At 36.8% G+C, this 19,522-nt stretch overlaps 2 protein-coding genes across 2 annotated transcripts in view; one reads left to right on the top strand and one right to left on the bottom strand.

Annotated features, from left to right (window-relative positions):
* Nucleotides 1-972: 972 nt before the first annotated feature.
* LOC146003705 (uncharacterized) overlaps nucleotides 973-19,522 on the top strand; it is a 37,643-nt gene continuing 19,093 nt past the window's right edge. Inside the window, exon 1 of the mRNA XM_083142087.1 lies at nucleotides 973-1,057. The gene's annotated coding sequence lies outside the window, so the exon portion shown is untranslated. The remainder of the gene's footprint in view (nucleotides 1,058-19,522) is intronic.
* LOC146003523 (uncharacterized) lies at nucleotides 6,516-15,193 on the bottom strand. The gene is made up of 5 exons (XM_083141812.1): nucleotides 15,122-15,193; nucleotides 12,339-12,422; nucleotides 10,690-10,910; nucleotides 8,017-8,353; nucleotides 6,516-7,089 (listed from the first exon to the last, which is right to left on the bottom strand). The coding sequence occupies exons 1-5, from the start codon at nucleotides 15,150-15,152 to the stop codon at nucleotides 7,070-7,072; spliced, it is 693 nt and encodes a 230-aa protein (XP_082997938.1). The 5' UTR covers nucleotides 15,153-15,193; the 3' UTR covers nucleotides 6,516-7,069.

Here is a 19,522-nt window from a genome sequence, read left to right as displayed (position 1 = left end):
CCGACATTATACGAAATCCCACACACCTTCATAAATCACAAAATCAATAAACGTTTGTTATGTTGCTAGAGTATTATAGGATATAATTGTAAAGATTAGTGAGAATTCCAGGTAGAAATGATTCTGTATTTTTACATGGGGCAAAGCAGGCTCTCAGGGGGCAGTTGCCCCCCCCCCTCTAGCTACGAGCCTGGTCCGAACGAAACGAAACGAGACGATTTGTGAGCGGAATGATGTCAATGTCACTACCGTTTGGTACAGCTACAAAAAATTCTGGCGATGCAACAGGTACAATTTTTAAAATACAGCAATGTTACAGCTACAAATTTGATTTTTGGCGCAGTGGTAGCGTCGTCGCCTTGTAATCAAGGAGTCCCGGGTTCGATACCCGGTGGAGGCACAAGTGGTTCGGATCCCACTTTAAACTGTAGGTCCAGTCCCGATTAGCCTTAATGTGCATAAAGTGGACTTAAAACACCAACTCAACACCAACAACAACAACAACAACAAATTTGATTTTCTTTGCCAGCTACAGATGTGTGCGTCATGGGTGTAGCCAGACTTTTTTTTTCGGAAGGGACAAACTTTTTCCGGGGGATGGTTAACGACACTTTTCGATTAGCTCATAATTGTGGCAGTGCTATATTTTGAAATATTCGGAAAGGGAATAACATTTATTTTATTTTCCAATGTAAAAACACAATGAACAAAATAAAAATTTTCATCTCTCGTTTTCCAGGGGTAAAGTGTCCCCCCTTCGCCCCTGCTGCATCGAGGCCTCGAACTGTATATATATCTTGCATTCAGTGCATTTATATTTAAAGTGGGTTTCTGGTCTACTGGAAATGTCCATAAAAGAAATACGTAAATAAATGTATATTTCGAAACGAAATGAACACGCTTTGCGAATTGGACGCGTTGCGCTTTTCACTTGTTTCTTCCTTTTTTCTGTGTTGTGGTTTGTTGATGTGACTGTGAGGAAAAAGTTTAGCTGGCACTGGAAGTTAGTCTTTGTTCGGATAAACAAAATTGGTTTTCATAGTACAAACATGTTTAGGTAAGTTAATAAGTATATTTTTAATGTATAGTTATTTACTAAACATTATGTAATAAATATGAGTGGTAATTTTTAGTAACAATACATTTCTGTCCGTCTGTAAACAAAGCCGTTTCACATTAATGGTTTCATGTGAGAACAAGCACTTCAAACAAAATTAAGTAGAAAGTAGTGAGTATTGAGACAGTTAAAAATCTCCATTATGTATGTTAAAGTGAATGAAAGCTAAGACTAATGTTAATCTGGCGTGATGGCAAATCACACACACAACACACACTTTGGGATGCATAGACCTACTTAAATGAAGTCGAGAAGAAATTAAACTAGGGCAATTAAAATAAAAACTTTTACCAACGTTAAGCTGCACCTAAGTATTTTCTACTTCTTCTATTGATGTGTATTAGTACGATGCAACCCCTCTTTTGTAGTAAATCGCGCGGAATTTCATGAAATCCGAGGGTGGAGGGACATACGTGGTGGAGGGATGTATTCTGCAACCAAAATAGTTTTAGGCCCTTTTGCACTATCTTTATAAGTTATAGTTAAGTTTTAAAAATAACATTTTGATACTATTATCGTATGGGTGAAACACCTACGAATCATATATTTCGGACTTCTTTACATTGCTAACGTGTTGCGGAACATTTCTTAAGGCGAAATAATGCATTTCTAACTAAGATAATGTTTATTTTCTCTATTTACGAGTACTTACTATTACTTGCTGTTTCGAATCTGTAACACATTATGGCCGTCATAGCATACAGGTTTAGGGGGCGTTCTGAGAGTGTTTTGTCGATTTATGCAGTGGTGCAACCTCGTTCACCGGAAAATATCTACTTTCGTGCCCCTATTTGAAATTATGCTAATACGTCGCATTTACGTGTAGAACTTGTAAAATAACCTTGCGATTTGCCACGTTCATTGTCCATACACAGCAATTCGGAACCATCTTTCTTTCGCAATTCGTTAATGCTCTTCCTTTACGCACAACACTCTTGCAACCTTGAATATTGACGTCAGACGAGGAATGCCTATGTGGTTAGGTTAGGTTCCATTAGCATAAATACAAAGAAAAAATAATATTTTCGCTAAGAGACGCGTTACCTTTGTATTGCCTAACATGAAAAAGGTCTCTCCTGTGACGTCAGAACACAATGTTGCTAGAGTGTTGTGCGATAAGTGACACCCATTCGGGTCGGAACCATCTTCCTTTCGAAATTTGTTAATGCTCTTCCTTTACGCACAACCATCTTGCAACCTTGAATATTGACGTCAGACGAGGAATGCCTACGTGGTTAGGTTAGGCCTGTTGGGTTAGGTTCCATTAGCATAGATACAAAGAAAAATTATTATTTTCGCTAAGAGACGCGTTAGCTTGTATTGCCTAACATGAAAAAGATCTTTCCTGTGACGTCAGAACACAATGTTGCTACAGTGTTGTGCGATAAGTGACACCCATTCGGGTCGGAACCATCTTTCTTTCGTAATTCGTTAATGGTCTTCCTTTACGCACAACAATCTTGCAACCTTGAATATTGACGTCAATGCCTACGTGGTTAGGTTAGGCCTGTTAGGTTAGGTTCCATTAGCATAAATACAAAGAAAAATTGTAAAAACAGCTCTCTCCTGTGACGTCCGAACACAATGTTGCTACAATGTTGTGCGATAAGTGACACCCATTCTGGAAAAATGGCTTGTTCCGAACTCGACAGGTGGTTCTAGTGAAAACACGGCGAGGCTGAAACACTGGCTACGGGGTTGCATCGTCTTAACACACGGAACATTGCACTCTCATCCAAAAAGCAAATGGCGGGAGCAGAAACAGCGTGTCGACAGAGATTTTCGCAGAAAACAAAACGCATTCACATTAAAATGGATCAAATCTACATTCAGGAACTTCCAAAACGCTCAAGAAAATGATTTCCGTAAGTACTTTCTTCTGTAAATTTGAAGGAAATTTGAAGGAATCCATTTTACCCATACGATAATGTTACCAACATTTTTAGCTCATCCTGTGTTAAAAACAATGTACAGTGTTTTCTCAGGAAGTTGAGCTAGTTATTTCAAATAAGTTTCAGTTGCATGCTACATATTTAAAATGGAGAAAAGATTCTACATCTGCCATTGCTTTCATATAAACACCTCCAGTTTTCTGTTAATAACCATTCTCTTTTGAATTGAAGCAACATTCTTTTTAGACCATAGTTAATCTTGCAATCATCTGTCATATTACACCGCAGTGTGCTACAATACTAAATAGAACATAATCCATGTGTTGTATTTCAATCTTTACAATGTAGATGCTTGAATTTGCAAAATACATATGTATATACTTACTCACCATTGTTGGCAGAGTTATCGTTTCTTCCATTATGTATCTTTCCTTAAGCCAAATTGTTTGACAGATGTTGGCCATTATTTACAAAGCCAGAGCCATCTACTCTTTTCCCACAACTAGAGTTAACATGATTAAAATACTGAACTTGAGGCCTATGTATCAATTGAAATTTGGTGTTAGTTTTATCACCAGCTGCACCTTAAGAACAGAACTCGGGGGCTGTTAACCCACTGTATCCCCTTCGAGAAATATGTTCAATTTTTGTTTAATTGACAGATTCCGATGTTTTACGTAATATAAAATTGATTCCACACAAATAATGGAGATATTTGATCCCAATGTATGGCTCACGTAATTAGAAAACTTGACTTACTTTTGGTTTTTTTATTAGTAAAAACAGTTTGTATGCACACTAAAATAACATTTTGATTGGGTCTAAACAGACAGAACTAAAACATCATGCGTTGTTTTCAAGGAATGGTGAGTTAATTGCTAACAATGTGGTGCTGGGGAAACTTCTTCCCAGTCATCCTCAACGGGTATATAGGTGGTGTGAAAACCACTTCCCATCCGTCCACTAAAGGTTAAAACAGACTTCAAAGTACAACCAACAGAGCTATTGTTCAATTTACAAAAACAAGCCAGTTATGCTCCTTGAGGCATTTTTCTCCTTTCTCCACCATTGCATAATATGACTCACTTTGTTTTACTTTTCAATTTTTACAAGTTTTCAAATGATACAATATTAGATAAAGCAGTATTAGATTTAATGGACCATTGTAAGTAAATTGGAGGAGATATTTTCATCTTTCTCTAAAACTGTATAATTTCTCATCTCGCCTTCAAGATATGCAGTTCACTCTCTTTATCACAACTAACCTCACTGAAGTTCCTGAGTTTGAGTTCTGTCTTCAGGGGCAGATTTATAAATTTTGGACCTCTATGCTATTCTTTGTTTTGGGCTCTGCCGACATCATTATTATTAACAGTTTTGTTATAGCGGTACTTCACTTCTGCTAATTGCATGCTCTGTATTAATAACGCTTGTAAAATTAAAAATATAGACACATCTGATTAAAAATTATTCATTAACCCATCTGCATACCTAGTCGTTGAATCGACGGCCTGTCTGGACATTCGCTTGCCATACCTAGTCGTCGAATCGACGGGTTCCCGATTTTCATCATGTAGTTTCTTTTTCTGTCAATAGATGGCAGAGGTTGTATGATCTTTCGAATCTATGATGTGTATGTTTGTTCTGCTAAGTTTTTCATACCATTTCAAGCTTGTTATGTTCAGTAATTTGTCATGTAAACAAACCTTCATTTGTTACGTCTTGCAAACATGTCGCGTAAGAATGTTGTAGACGATTCTGCGATTGAAAAGTTGGTTTTCAATAGCGATAAAGAGGAAAATGTGGATTTTGGAAGTGGAGATCAACACAGCGATTCATTTTGTGTTAGTGAGTGAAGAATGTAGTGAAAGTGAGGAAGAGGTGACTGTGGCAGGAAAAAAATGAAAGGTTGAGGAATGGAAATAGACAGATATGTGTGATCAAAACTATTAGGTGAGTTTCTATTTATTTTTCAAGTAAACTGCATATGTGCATACTTATTACTGTACTTTCACTTCAAAATATAAAATTTTCACATAAATTGCGTGGATAGTTTTTACAATATTTGACATCTTGTCTTGCCGTGCAACCATCACGGGAGATGGCCAAATTTAAATGGTATTTCATGGCAAAAAAGTTGGCATTTAAATGGTATGCGGATGGGTTAAACTTCGATAAAACAATACACTTAGATTTAACAAGAGAACACACTCCTAAAACTGTACCGCAAGAACCTCCTTCCTTCTTTCATGAAATAAGAAAGTAAAAGGACTTGATACGTTGTTTTATTTTGCTATTATCACAATATTAAGGAATTTTAATGGCCTTCGTCGCTTCTATCCCTTCAGGGTCTCATTTTTGTGGAGCCCCTAGGCTATAGCCTAGGATAACTTAGTACCAAATCCCCCCTGCCTGTCCTGGGCATGGGTGTTCGTCGTGAGCGACCTTTCATCAATTCCATCTATCATCACTCATCCACATCATCGCGATTAGTCAAAATTAGCAGGAGTGATGTAAAGTAGCAGAAATATAAATATAATATATATATATAATAAAACAATGGGAATAGGATGAGAGAAACAATTTATTTGACATAAATCTGGAAATCCAGTATGAAACCAATTTTTTCTTCACCATTGTAATACAGCATACATGCTACTATTTTTAGTATTCTTATGAATACTACTACTGTTATTTATTTAAACATCAAATTTTATTACACCAAATGAAATATAGTGCCTCCTTGATGGCGCAGTGGTAGCGTCGTCGCCTTGCAATCAAGGGGTCCTGGGTTCGATACCCGGTGGAGGTACATAGTGGTTCGGATCCCACTTTAAACTGTAGGTCCAGTCCCGATTAGCCTTACTGTGCATAAAGTGGACTTAAAACACCAAATCAACAACAATCAACAACCAAATGAAATATGCTAGCTTCCATGACAGAGTGGTTAGCACATCATGATACGATGCCAGGGGTCTTGGGTTCAAATCCTGGTCTGGGCATGTGTGTTCTTTGTGAGTGCCCCTTCATTAATTACATCATATCAGCACTCACCCTCATCTTCGTGATTAGCCAGAAATGACAGAAATGTGAGGTAAAACCCAATTAAGCAATCATCCAAATGAATTTTTTAATTTAAGAACAGCAGTAATAACAATAATTATTATATTGACCTTGAGATAATTTTAATAATTACTATTGCTATTATGTCTATAAGTTGTAGTGGGGCTGGAAGTAGAATAAGATCTTAGACTATTAAGTCACATAATATGAAAACATACTGCACCTCCCCAGGAATAGAACTGTATAATGATTCTATTACACTAACAACAATTGTCTGAGTCAGTTATGAATTTTTATTAACGTAGACAATTGACGGAAAATCGTTAAACTAACTTCAAGACCATAAAACTAATAAAGACAATTATCCAGGATAAACCTTGAAGTTATTTTTTAAAGGAAAGACAATTTATATTTTACAAACTTTATTATAAATATGGAAAGTATTGTGTGCAATTCTAGCACAGATGTAAAATACCACACATATGGGCTAGTGTGGGATATCTAGTAGATAAGCCAACAATGATCATTCTTCTTTACAACATTCATTAATTTGAGGAGAATTAAGTACAAGTCTGAAGTCAAATCAAACAAAATATCACAGAAGCACTTTATACAGTGGAACATGCTTTTTTTTTTTTGTTTACCTGTCAGTGAACAAAATTTTTATACCTTTCCAAAAACAAGATAAGCACCATTTGTTAGAAACCATTATATCACTTAAATTTCAGGTACTAATGTGGATTGGATAGTTTTTTATTGTTCCTTTTTCCCCCTTACAACTGCCACTTGTTTGTTTTTGTGCATTGTTTATTAACTGGACTTTCCTGGTGTGGATTGAATCTGTTCACATTGTTTAGGAGTTCTCTGGCAACATCTGTTACTGCCGTTGTGTCCATGCCATCTTGCTGTGTCTGGTATCCGGTCTTCATTTTTAATATTGAAACTAACAACACATTTAAAAATATCATAAATAGTCTGCATTGTTGACTTTCTGTCACTAATGATACTGAGCATGATCTGAAATGAAAAACATTAAAATATGTAGTGATTAATCTGGTTTAGATACCTCATATACATGCTCAAATATAGGTACGGTGAAATCCCAATTTTATGTATCTAGTTTGTACATTTTCCTTTATTCTTAGTTCCCTTGGTTCATATCCCCTGCTTTAAACTGTACGTCCAATCCTGATTAGCCGATATGTGCATAAAGTGGACTTAAAGCAAAAGCTCAAACTCAAGTGTTTGTCCTTTCATTCTCATATTCAAAGTTAAACAAAAGTGTCAGAAGAGCAAAAATCAATCTCTTGAAATACACATTTTGCATCACAGTGTTAACATCAAAATCAAACATTGCATTGTTGCTTTATTCTAAAATCAGGAATAAGCACCATTTTTAAACAGCATACAATGTGACTAAATGCCATAAAAGCTAAGGTTGCTTATATAAGATGCACCTTAACTTTTCGCAGTTGAAATTTGGATAAAAAGTGCAGCTTAATTTCGGCCCAATACAGTATACTCAAAATATTGAAACTAGGGATGGTCATTTTTGGGGGGAAAAAACAACAAAGAAATCTTGTGAAAGTGAAATTTATCATTCTTTGCTATTTTTGAAACATTTTTGTTTTTGAAGAAAATTTCCATTTTTTAAAATATTTGTTTTTCGAAAAAATCTATTTTTCATTTTCGGTCTTTTTGTTTATAGAAAAGTTTTTCATTTTCCAAGGTTTTCTTGTCTTTCGATGTTTATAATTTTCGAGAAAGATTTGTTTTTGCAAAATGTTAGTGTTAAAAAGGTAATTTCTTTCGACAAATCCATTACTTTCTTGCATTTCCATGTACTTTTTCCCAAAATGGATTTTCCAATTTTTAATTTTTCAAAAATGAATGACCATGCATAACTGAAAGATACTGGTAAAGAATGTTTCTCATTGTACTTACCATTGGAATGACTTGCATAGTTAGGAGTAGGAATAACAAAGCCATGAGGGAAGCCAAAGAGATAATTGTAGCCAATGGGAGGAGCAGCAACCACGCGATGTCCAATGGTTGGGGCAGCGTAATGACCATAATTAATGCTGGGAGCAGCAGCAAACCCGTGGTTGGCACCAAGAGCAGGGTAGGATGGACCATGAGGACCGGCTGCCGTAGGATAACGGGCAACCACTGCAGGAGCTGCAGGAAGAGGATGAGTGGGAATAACGGGAGGAGAAGGACCAGGTACCACAGCAGTGGCTGGAACGACATATTGCCCTTGCGCTGGATGGAGAACCTGGTTCTGGAAAAATGAGAAAATTATTTTCAGTAAAGAAATAATTAAGGCTCAGCTGGGCCTCTGGCTGCTGCCACAAATATTTCCCCACTATGATATTCCAAAATGTGAAAAATTGTCTGTTAGAATTCCTGCTAGAGCATTCACGTGATTTAAATTATCTCTTAGTTGACTCAGTTGCACTTTTCACTAGACATGACTTTTTTCAGAAATTGAGTAGTTTGTTTCAATAACATCATAAAATTCACAACATGGAAGTTCTGAATTAATTTTAACATTCAGCAGATGTTTAACAGTGGATACTAGAAGTCTACCTCTTTCTGCAGACCAAATATTCCCCATAATTGAAAAGACTCTCTCAACTGGAGCAGATGTTCCAGGCAAAGGCATAACAAACTCAACCATTTTAGAAATGTTGGTACATGAAATATCAGTCTATTAAAAGAGCTTAAAAATTGGTTGTGAATATTCAATACCGGTAGCTATTTTCATGTTCAGATTCTCAAAACCCCAGATATTTTGCAATCCAGGACATCACTAAAAAACCAGGACTGTCCGGGCTAATCCCGGACGTATGGTAGGCCTAGAACAGGTGTTCTTATCAGCCTCGTTAAATCAGAGTTGGTGCCAGGTGTTTCAAGCATATACATTGCTCTCATCATCAGGGAATGTAAAGAAAGGTAAAGTGCTCCCCTGTGCTATGCACCATGCCATGAAGGCATATAGGGGGTGTGGGGTTAGAGCCCCACACATTCTTGATCACGGCCGAAGGTGGGGGTGATGTGATCAGCACGATGCCCCTGGCCATCTTTACCCCCCGGAATTTCCTCCAGGTATCCACTTTATATGATGCTGGGTGGGTGCCGGAGCTGCTTGAACAGGTGGAAAAATTCCCAGTTCTCCCCTGCCGGAGATCGAACTCTGGTCTTTTGCATGGTAGTTCAGACATCCTAACAGCTACCGCAGCTATATCATCAGGGAATGTAGAACTGAAAACCAGTATTAGGTTAAATACATGGGCTGTAAATTTAAAAATGGCGACACTGTCAGGAAGAGGTGATAACACCGTGCATGTGATATCAAGCCATTGTCAGTTGGGACTGATGTCGATGTGTGGAGTACCAAAATTTGTCGGTGCAGCGAGTCTTGTTGTGTATGTACGAGGTTGAAATGAACACAATTTTATGTACTACCCTAAAACATGTTTACAAAGGTAGAACAGCAATTGTGGATCAAAATCCAGGTAGCCCGTGGCAAATTATTCACGAGAATGTCATAAAGACCTGCATGAAGCCTGAATCAACACTTGAGGAGGTTGGGATGTGTCTGTGAGAACAACCTCAACATGAGGAAAATTGCATAATGCTGTGTTCCCTATATTGTCACCATTGTGGAACCATCAGATATGGCTAGGTATTGTTGCTACAGGCTTCATGCAAGTCTTGATGACATTCTCGTGCATTTTTGCCACAGGCTACCTGGATTTGGATCCACAATTGCTGTTCTGCGTTTGTAAACATGTTTTAGGGCAGTACATAAAATTGTGTTCATTTCAACCTCGTACATACACAACAACACTCTGCACCGACGACTTTTGGTACTCCACACATCGACATGAGCCCCAACTGACAATGCTCAATGCTTGATATCACGTGCACAGTGTTATCACCTCTTCCTGACAGTGTTGCCACTTTTAGAATTACAGCCCACGTAATTAAGTATTATGGAGTAGAGCTTAGTCTTTGTCTTGTGATTGGTATGCTCTGGATGCCAATGTTTTATTGGCAGATGTGCTTTTAAGGAACAGTGGGTTCCAGGTGTGACTGAGGTGGAGTTCCATGTCTGTGTTAAGATCCGTGCTTTCTCTGGCAATGGCTTCCTTTTCTCTTCTGTCCCAGAAATCGTCACATTTGACTATGATTTGGTATCTGCAAATAAAATCCTGCAACCCTTGGAAATGCTGTGTTCTGCTAGTGCTGCCTTTTCTGATTGTAACAGTCTGAAGCACATGTATGCACTCAAAACATTTGATGGTAACACTTATTTTACCTGTGTGGTAACCCAAGAACATTTGTCCTAATCATGTTGCCAGAAAAGCTACAATTCCTATATTCACAATAGTTTTAATAGGCTTGCATAGGAATGAGACTTCACATGATTAAACTATTAATAAATCATTGTGTTCATTCTGATTACTCCACAGCAATTTTCTACACATCTATATTTTTAAAAATTCTGAATAATGTTGCAATTCTTATAAAACTAAACTGAAAATTTGATTAGACATGAAATGTAATTCAATTTCAAGTGGAGGAAAAACCCTCTTTGTAAGTAGTACATACATGGAAAGTCACAGTTCGTACTGGTTGTTGGCTTGAAGCTCTCAGTGTAGAATTACTTGTTTGAGAGTTGTCAGCAAGGGGCGTTGCAATGTATGTCGTTATGATTGTTTTGCTAACCGCTGGATGCGCTTGCTGGTTCTGGAGTGGAGGCAGAATTCCTGCTGGTGCATTAGCTGCGTTTTTGGAGTTTGTTTTTGTGATGGATGCCGATGGTAGTTGAGCTGGAAAATAGAATTTGACAAATGTACTGATGATTACTGTTGGGGCTTGGTATTTCTTAAGATGCCTCATATTAAAGTAAATTTAATCTAATTTTCAATATTGTAGCAGTGTCTCGAAATAGACAAACCTTTGTAATATTGAGACAAGATTGAGACTTCGTATTCGGGACTCGAAGTGGAGCCACATAGTGGTTCAGATCTCACTTTAAGTCCAGTCCAAATTATCCTTACTGTGAATAAAGTGGACTTAAAGCACCAATTCAATCATTCAGATCTACTCTTGTTAGATATCAGTGGCATATTCTCTCATGCCAATAAACAAACTTTTTTCATATATAGAGAGAAATTGCTGTAATAGAGTTGTAGGATTTCTGTTTTTATTCTACTTGCATGCCTACATTGGTGTTTTATATATATTCTATAGAGTAAATATGTACAGTAAATAAGAATTGTTTCAGTAAACCAGTCAAATTTTCAGTACGTGCCACTGCTTGATACTCACTTGATTATGAATGAGGGTCAAAATATTGTGAATAAAAAAAATAATAAGCTAGAACTACAATAACACACTCTACATGATTTTTTATAATTATTATTTGATTACAAATTATATTTGCACAACAGCTGTTTTAAATAAATTTTGATTTTAGCCAAGTGTTATTTGAACATAAGTCAAACGTGGTTCATGTTATTACAGCTGTTTTAAAAATTATTAATGGTCATTAATGTTTTTGGCCAGTGTTCATGTTGATGCAGTCATGTGAATAAAAGATACTTGATTAAACAGATTTTTATGTGCTTGTTGATTACTGCAAGTACATCTTGCATTTTGTTTTATTCTTCATGCTTCTCAAAATTTATATCATACTTAACTTACTAATTATGCTTCACACAAACTTTTGTATCCTTATTTATAATATTGCTAATATTTTATAACAGTGTTTAGTTAACATTGAATCATTGACCTTAAATCAATACTACAAAGGTGTTTTATTATCAATACTCCTTAGTTCATATCTTCATTATTGTTTGAGTTTTTGTTTTACATCCATTTTATGTACAGATAGACTAATTGAAACTGGACCTACACTTTAAAGTCGGTTCTGAACTATACGTGCCTCCACCATTATTTTTTTAAAAAGTACAACAAAATTTTTATTTTTATTTTACAAATCCATCTAAAATATATCACATACAGCTTCAAGGTATGCCACATTTGTATGTATTTGTGTTTGTGTGCATAAAATAGCAGGTTTTAGAAATATAAATTGTCACTTCGGTTATTTATTATGAAAAAGGGACCAAAATAAGTTGCTTTATTTTAAATACCAGTGCATATTTTTGTGAATATAAACCACACTTGCTTAATTTTTTGTAGTCTTGAAACATCCACATTATATAAGTTACAAGTTGAAGTAAAGATATTACCTGTGCTGCCTTCATTCAGTGTAGGAATTTTTTGAATTCCTTTACCCTTGGTTACTCCACCATCTTTAGCTGCAGTGGCAAGAGCTGTTGGGGATAGAAAAAAGAAAGTAGTAACCAAAGTGAAAGTGATTATTACATGAATTTATAACATGAAATTATTTTTCAGTCTGTTTATAATGTGGAATTATATTTTCATGGCTTGCCTTGCTCACTTGACAGTTCCATGCTATGAGGGCCATTCAGAAAAATATGGAACGTTCTGGTGTAAATCATAAATGACAAACGATGCGTGAAAAGAAATTGTGGTACAGAAACTACAAGGTAGCGCAAAAGTCATCACCTTGTTTTCTTACCCTATAGCTTTGGTTTTCAATTAAACAAAGTAGGTTTTTTGTGTTAAACTTTTATTGATACTTATAAGTTTTATGTCCTCAATTTTTAAAGATAACATCAAATAAATGACCACCATTCGAATTGTTGCAAATTTGGGCTCTTTTTATTGCATCTTCCATGGTGTTGGAAATCTGCGGGGAAATGTTTTCAATTTCATGCTGAATATTGTCCTTTAGTTGCTGTAACGTCTCTGGCTTATTCACATAAACCAATGACTTCAAATATTCCCAAAGGAAAAAATCTGGAGCAGGCAAATCGGGGGACCTGGCTGGCCATGGCAAATCACCAAAATGGGAGGAAAAGTGTCACGCAAAATTGTCACATTTTTCCACGTTCTTGTGGGGTATACTTATTCATTTTCGCACAAAATAAATTTTGTGAGTATCTTCTATTTAACTGACAAAACACTACTGATATAAACAACAAGATGTCAAAATAAAGGTCAGTTCAAATAGGATGATCACTTTTGCACCATCCTTTACATACCTTACTCTAATTTTCTGCATATTCGCCATACCCATTCAAGAAGTAATGTAGTATAATTTTTTTGCACACATCATTTGTCATTTGTGTTTTACACCAAAATGTTCCTTTTTTTTCTGTATGACCCTCGTAGTTTTCAGAAATATTCCTTTTAGTGTGTGTGTGTGAGGGAAATATGTGTGTGTGAGTGTGTGTGCCCGTATCTATAGGTTAGATTACATTTCTTATATGTAATTTTTCTTTGTATTTTTCATTTCTCTGTATTTTAATTATTTCATATTCAATTTTTTTTGTAAATATGGTCAAGTGGAAGAAAGGCGTCACAGCCTTAACTTCGCCATGTAAAAGAAGACGAAATAAATAAATAAAAATATATTCTGTCATTTTTGACAATGATGTGTTTTAAATGTTAATTATTGCTGATATGAATAGTATCGTTATTGGAGACACTCAGTTCTGGGCAATGCTTTTACTGGTTCAGGGTACTATGTGGAATTCCAACCACTTCCAGATATCGGCCATTTTGGGAGGTGATGTAATCATACATTTTAAGATGTGATCAGCCCGATGCTCCAGTCACCTTTACCTTCCAGGCTTGCCCCTAGGTACTCATTTCTTAAGAGACTGGGTGAATCCCAGAGCCGCTTTGCTTTATACAGGGACAAGGCTGCAAAAATTCCGACCTTAAACCCCCCACCCCAGGAATCGAACTTGGTTCTCCCGCTTGGCAGTCAGCTGCCCTAAGTTGGAAAATAATAGTCTCTTACAATGTTGGATGTTGAAATTGTGAATCAGTATTTTGACACCCATTTGAGAACTATTGATCAAGTAAAAATAATGTTTCTAGAAATAGTTTGACTTTGTTGTTTCAAATTAAGAGACCTATCAAACAATTCACTCTACCCCATTTGAAATTTTTGTGATACTGACCTAGTGCGCACCATGTACATTTTTTTTGACTCACTCTGTGCATTTTGGTAAATTGCCATTGGTAGATTCTGCAATATACAGGGTGTACACACAGTGTTGTGACAAATTTCAATTATTAATAAATTAGAAACTAATGAAGATAAAAATAAACTGTACCATATCAGTACACTTCTATGTGTGCTTCTTTTGTCGTACTCTTGCCTAAAAACAATTCTGCCATATATCCCCAGTGGGAAAAAAAATCATGGGGTTGTGCTGGGTGACCTTCGAGGCCAAATCCAACTTCCCGGAAAGCGTTCGTTCAAAACACGACGAACGTTACAAAAAGTGATGAACATTGATGAATTGAAAGCCAGAATAAACAACACGATAGCTACCGTGGATGTCAGCATGCTGACCCGAACGTGGGAAGGAATCGATCATCGTCTTGACATTCTCCATGCGACAAAAGGAGCACATACAGAAGTGTACTGATACAGGACATAAAACTTTTAAAATGTATCTATCATTGCCACCAGTTTATTTTTATCTTCATTAGTTTCTGATTTATTAACTATTAAAATGTGTCAGACACTTTGTGTACTCCGTAGTCTAGCCATTAAGAAACATTCACCCTGTTTTGACAAGCATATACTTTCTTAAGGAAATAGTTAGCTATTTTTTTTCTTTTTAATCTGAACTGATTTAAAATTGATCAGCAAGATTTCCCGAGAGATAGTCTGTAGGCAATATAAAGATAGTACAATACATACCAATAATTCAATTGATTAGAGTTTGTTATTTCGGGTTGCTTTTCTGCCAATTTTGGCCAATGAGAATGAGTGATGATACAATAAAACTGACGAGGGAACACAAAGAACACCAATGCCCATGCTGGGATTCGAACCTGGAACCTCCTGCATTGTAGCATGCTGTGTTAACCACTCTGCCACAGAAATCGGCAACCTTCATTTTGAAGACAGCACACTAATACATACCAATGATTGATAAACACACAAGCACTTTCATTTTGTGTTAGCCGCACAAGTTCACAATCACAAGCAAACACAACACTGAGAGACAGAGGAGGGTTTTGTGGTTTATATACAGGCCAAGCTGTTGAACCACTTTCAGGTAACCCAAGAGGAAGCTCTAAAAGAGAAAGAAAGAAGAGGTGCATCTTATTAATATGTTTGTAGTCCACTTCACCCAGAATTGGATTGGCGAAATTCACCACTTTCTTCTTCACAGCAAGGGAACAGGCGACTCACTCTCTGTTTTGTTGCCATAATATTTTAAAACTTTCCCTGCTTCAGACAATGTAAAAGGTTCCAACGTCTGGCCGGAGCCCAAACGTGCATTTGCACTCCAATTTTTGCATTTGCTGCGCTTGCATCCGTGTTTTCTCCTTTCTGATTTAGATTGACAATTATTTCCTCTTAATTCCGTGGTTCATTATACAAAGGACTGAGTGAACATTTTAAAAATCTGTCTTGTCGATGATCCTGGTTTGAAGCCTCTGGCTGTACGGAGGCCATCCTCTCCAGTGCAATGATATGTAGTTCACCAACCTTAATCAGTGGTCGTTTGTGGTTTGAGCAGGTTTTTTGTGCTCATATTAACTAATTGTTACAAGACTTACAGTTTTAAGTGTACCTGAATCACTGTATATGATCCCCACTGCGAGTTGAACCAGCGATTCCCTTGAGTTTTAGGGGTGTAAGGGCCCCAAAGGCACCCAAATATCAACCTCCCTTCTTCGTAGTACACCCTGGACTGCATTTTGCAGACATACAAGTCTCTGCAGTCTGGACTTGCAGCCAGAATAATCATCTATGGGGCACGTGTTGTGTCATCCATACATGTTTGTGATTAAACTTTCACCCATTTCATCTTATCACCATTCATTATCATCTTCACAATTAGCCAAAAGGAGCAGGAAGTGAAGTAAAATAAACTAAATCAATCAATCAATACCATGAGTTTGTTTTTAAGTCCACTTTAAGTACAGAAAGGCTCTGTGTCTCCACTGGGTATTGAACCTGGGATTCCCTTTAGTACAAAGCAATATCATTAACCAGTGTACTATGAAGAAGGCATGAGCATGTTGTTGATCACATCACTTTCATCTCCTGCAAAGTTACTGCACCTCCTTTGTACCATCATAACCATGTTGTTCATCCCAGTGAATAGCATCTGTCATCATGTATCCTGAGTTTGAAAATATTATTAGACTTTGAAAAATACCCCCAGCTTGTATGTTGGCATGAATTGTAAAATATAAAATTTCATTATCGTAGGAGATCTTTTACTTTATCTTAATGAAATGAAGAGAACACATGTCACATCCTGATTAGCCTCAGTGCATGAAATGAAGTTCCATTATTCAATAGTACTTTATCTAGTAAATGTTATTAATTGAGCGGTTTGGGAATAAATCTTAATAACCCACAAAAGTGTGAAACAGAAAAATGCAAGTGATAGTTCATTCATCGCATTGTGGCGTATGTATTACCCAGATGTCCCTGTGTGGTTTCGCCAATTACTAGCTTCTGAATACACTTTGTTCACTAATGTGCGAGTTGCTATAGACATTAACTGATACACAGTTTTTGTATAGTTGATGTTTGGTTGTTAAGACGTTAGGGGTCCTAGGTTTGAATCCTGGCCTGGGCATTGGTGTTCTTTGTGATCAGTTTCATCATAACATCATCTAGCAATAATGCATTGCTAGAAATAGACCTGTTAAAATTTGAATTGAAAGGCACATTTCTAATAATGATACTCATCATTACAATTAGCCAAAAGTTACAGAAAAGCAATGCTAAATAACAAAATTCAAATTCAAAAAGTGAATTGGAAAATAACCATGCACTGGAGAAATGTTAGGTTTTGCTATTTTTTTTCTGTTAACTAAAGCTCCAAACTTTCCAAATTAAGTTAATAATTTTTATATTACTTCATATTCATGTTTGTAACCTCAAATTTGTTTTCAAAGTGAAAGGTAGGAACTAAGAATTTTAATTCTTCAACCCAGCTACTTTCCCTGATGGAGCTATTTTTTGCTCATTTCCTTTCTTCAGAAAAATGGCAGGTGCAATATAAATCACTTGATAATGTAGAAAATTGTGCAGTAGACACTAAAGAAGCCATTCAAAAGCCCTGTCAGTATGAAACCACAAGATACTTTACAGAAATGAATGACTGTGGAATTCACCTTTGAAGTGGCTGCTGCAAATAAGAAGAACGCTACATAAGATTCAGCACAGTTATTGTTAACAGCAGGAGATCCGTTGTAGCCTCAGGCGGTGTAGAGATTTCAAAAGATACCGGTGTGAGTCTGTTGTAGAAGATGGTGAAAGTTATTTGTTGAGGTCCAATTATTTTGATGTGTGCTAACAGACTATCGATAAGAGACCTTCCTCCCTTTTTTTTTTGCTGTTAAAATTTTTTGAAATGAAAGGACTGAAAGAACTTACCTCTGGTGGCAACGACCTGCACGGAGAAGACACAGTCAGCCTCTAGACTGAAGTTCAGTGGCCCACTTAAATTTCTGTCACAGTGACCTAGAAACTTTGTTTTGCCCCGAGGGAAGAAAACTTGCTCGAGCAGGTGGATGATCTGCAGTATTCAAAACTGAAAGTGTTACTTACGGTTGCACGTGTTTATTTTTTCTATTTTCTCCTTCGGTTATCTTGTCCTCTTTTCTTTTTGTGATCAAGTACTTGTAAGTAAATGCTTACTGTGAGTTGTACTTTATACCTCTGTTCAGGTTTAGACTTGTAATGTATGAGGTTGTTAATGCTTATCCAAGTGTGCCTACAGGGTGTTTCTAAAATTGTTAGCATCTGCATTTGGTGAAATGTTTTATTGTTCCTCATATAGTATTTGTAATTTCTTGCTGTTAAACTTACTAATCATGATTTATCACCTGTGTAAAAAACAAAACTTTGATTCATAGTAAGAATTATTATTAATATGTCTTTCATGTCTAAGTTAAGTGTATACAGGGTGTCCTAAAACAACTTCAACAGTGTGTGGGTGCTGACATGGGCATAACTTTGGACCTAAGTTTGAGGGGGCATAATTAAACTGGGCCTAATTTTGAGGGGTGCAGAATTAAATTAAGCCTAATTTTGAGGCAAAATTAAATTGGGCCTAATTTTGAGGGGGCAGGACTAAATTAGGCCTAATTTTGAGGGGGCAGAATTAAATTAGGCCTAATTTTGAGGGGGTAGGACTAAATTAGGCCTAATTTTGAGGGGTCAGAATTAAATTAGGCCTAACTTTGAGGGGGCAGAATTAAATTAGTCCTAATTTTGAGGGGGCAGAATTAAATTAAGCCTAATTTTGAGGGGGCAGAATTAAATTAGGCCTATCTGTGAGGGGAAGAATTAAATTAGGCCTAACTTTAAGGGGGAAGAATTAAATTAGTCCTAATTTGGGGGGGGGCAGAATTAAATTAGCCTAATTTTGAGGGGTCAGAATTAAATTAGGCCTAACTTTGAGGGGACAGAATTAAATTAGGCCTAATTTTGAGGGGTCAGAAATAAATTAGGCCTAACTTTGAGGGGCAGAATTAAATTAGTCCTAATTTTGAGGGGGCAGAATTAAATTAAGCCTAATTTTGAGGGGGAAGAATTAAATTAGGCCTAATTTTGAGGAGGCAGAATCAAACTTGGGCCTAATTTTGGGGGAAGAGATTCTAATAGTATTCCATCAGATAAAAGCAGCATCCAGGATTATTTGCTAATTAACTGTGACGTTTGCGAATTCACAAATATTACTCTTTATTACTTTGCTCCTCAGGTTCCCTAACTTGTAAATTTTAATAAACCAAAAAAAATTGAGGGGGGTAAGTGCCACCCCTTGACCCCGCCAAGTTACGCCTATGGGTGATGGTAGATATCGTAAAAACAAGTAACTTTTCCTTATAAACATTACCTCGAAAGCACTTAAAATCTAACCTAGATGTATGCAACCCAACACAGTGAATGATCGCTCTGCTGTAACTTCCAGGGACACATGGCAGGTTTGCCAATATCGCCCCTTCTTAAGAGAGACAACTTGTAAACAGCAACTCTGGAGTCTTAACCTGAGTAAAATACAAAATAATAATAATAATAATGCTTGTGGTGTTGCAAGAAGCAGGTAAGAAAGGTAAACATTTAGGGGATGTGCAGGTAGGGCCCCACACATTCTCGATCTCGGCCATTTTGGAGGTGATATGATCAGCACCATGCTTTGGCTGCCTTACCCCCAGGTGCCCATTGATTTGAGGTTGGGTGAGCCCCAGAGCTGCTTTATGAGGGGACATGGTAGGAAAAATTCCGATCTTAGATCACCCACCCGAGGATTTGAACCTGGGTCTCCCGCATGGCAGTCAGACACCCTACCGA

The sequence above is a fragment of the Lepisma saccharinum genome, chromosome 20, assembly GCF_977018435.1.
Source record: "Lepisma saccharinum chromosome 20, izLepSacc3.1, whole genome shotgun sequence".
In the NCBI taxonomy this organism is placed as follows: domain Eukaryota; kingdom Metazoa; phylum Arthropoda; class Insecta; order Zygentoma; family Lepismatidae; genus Lepisma; species Lepisma saccharinum.
This window is presented reverse-complemented; position numbering and strand designations above follow the sequence as displayed.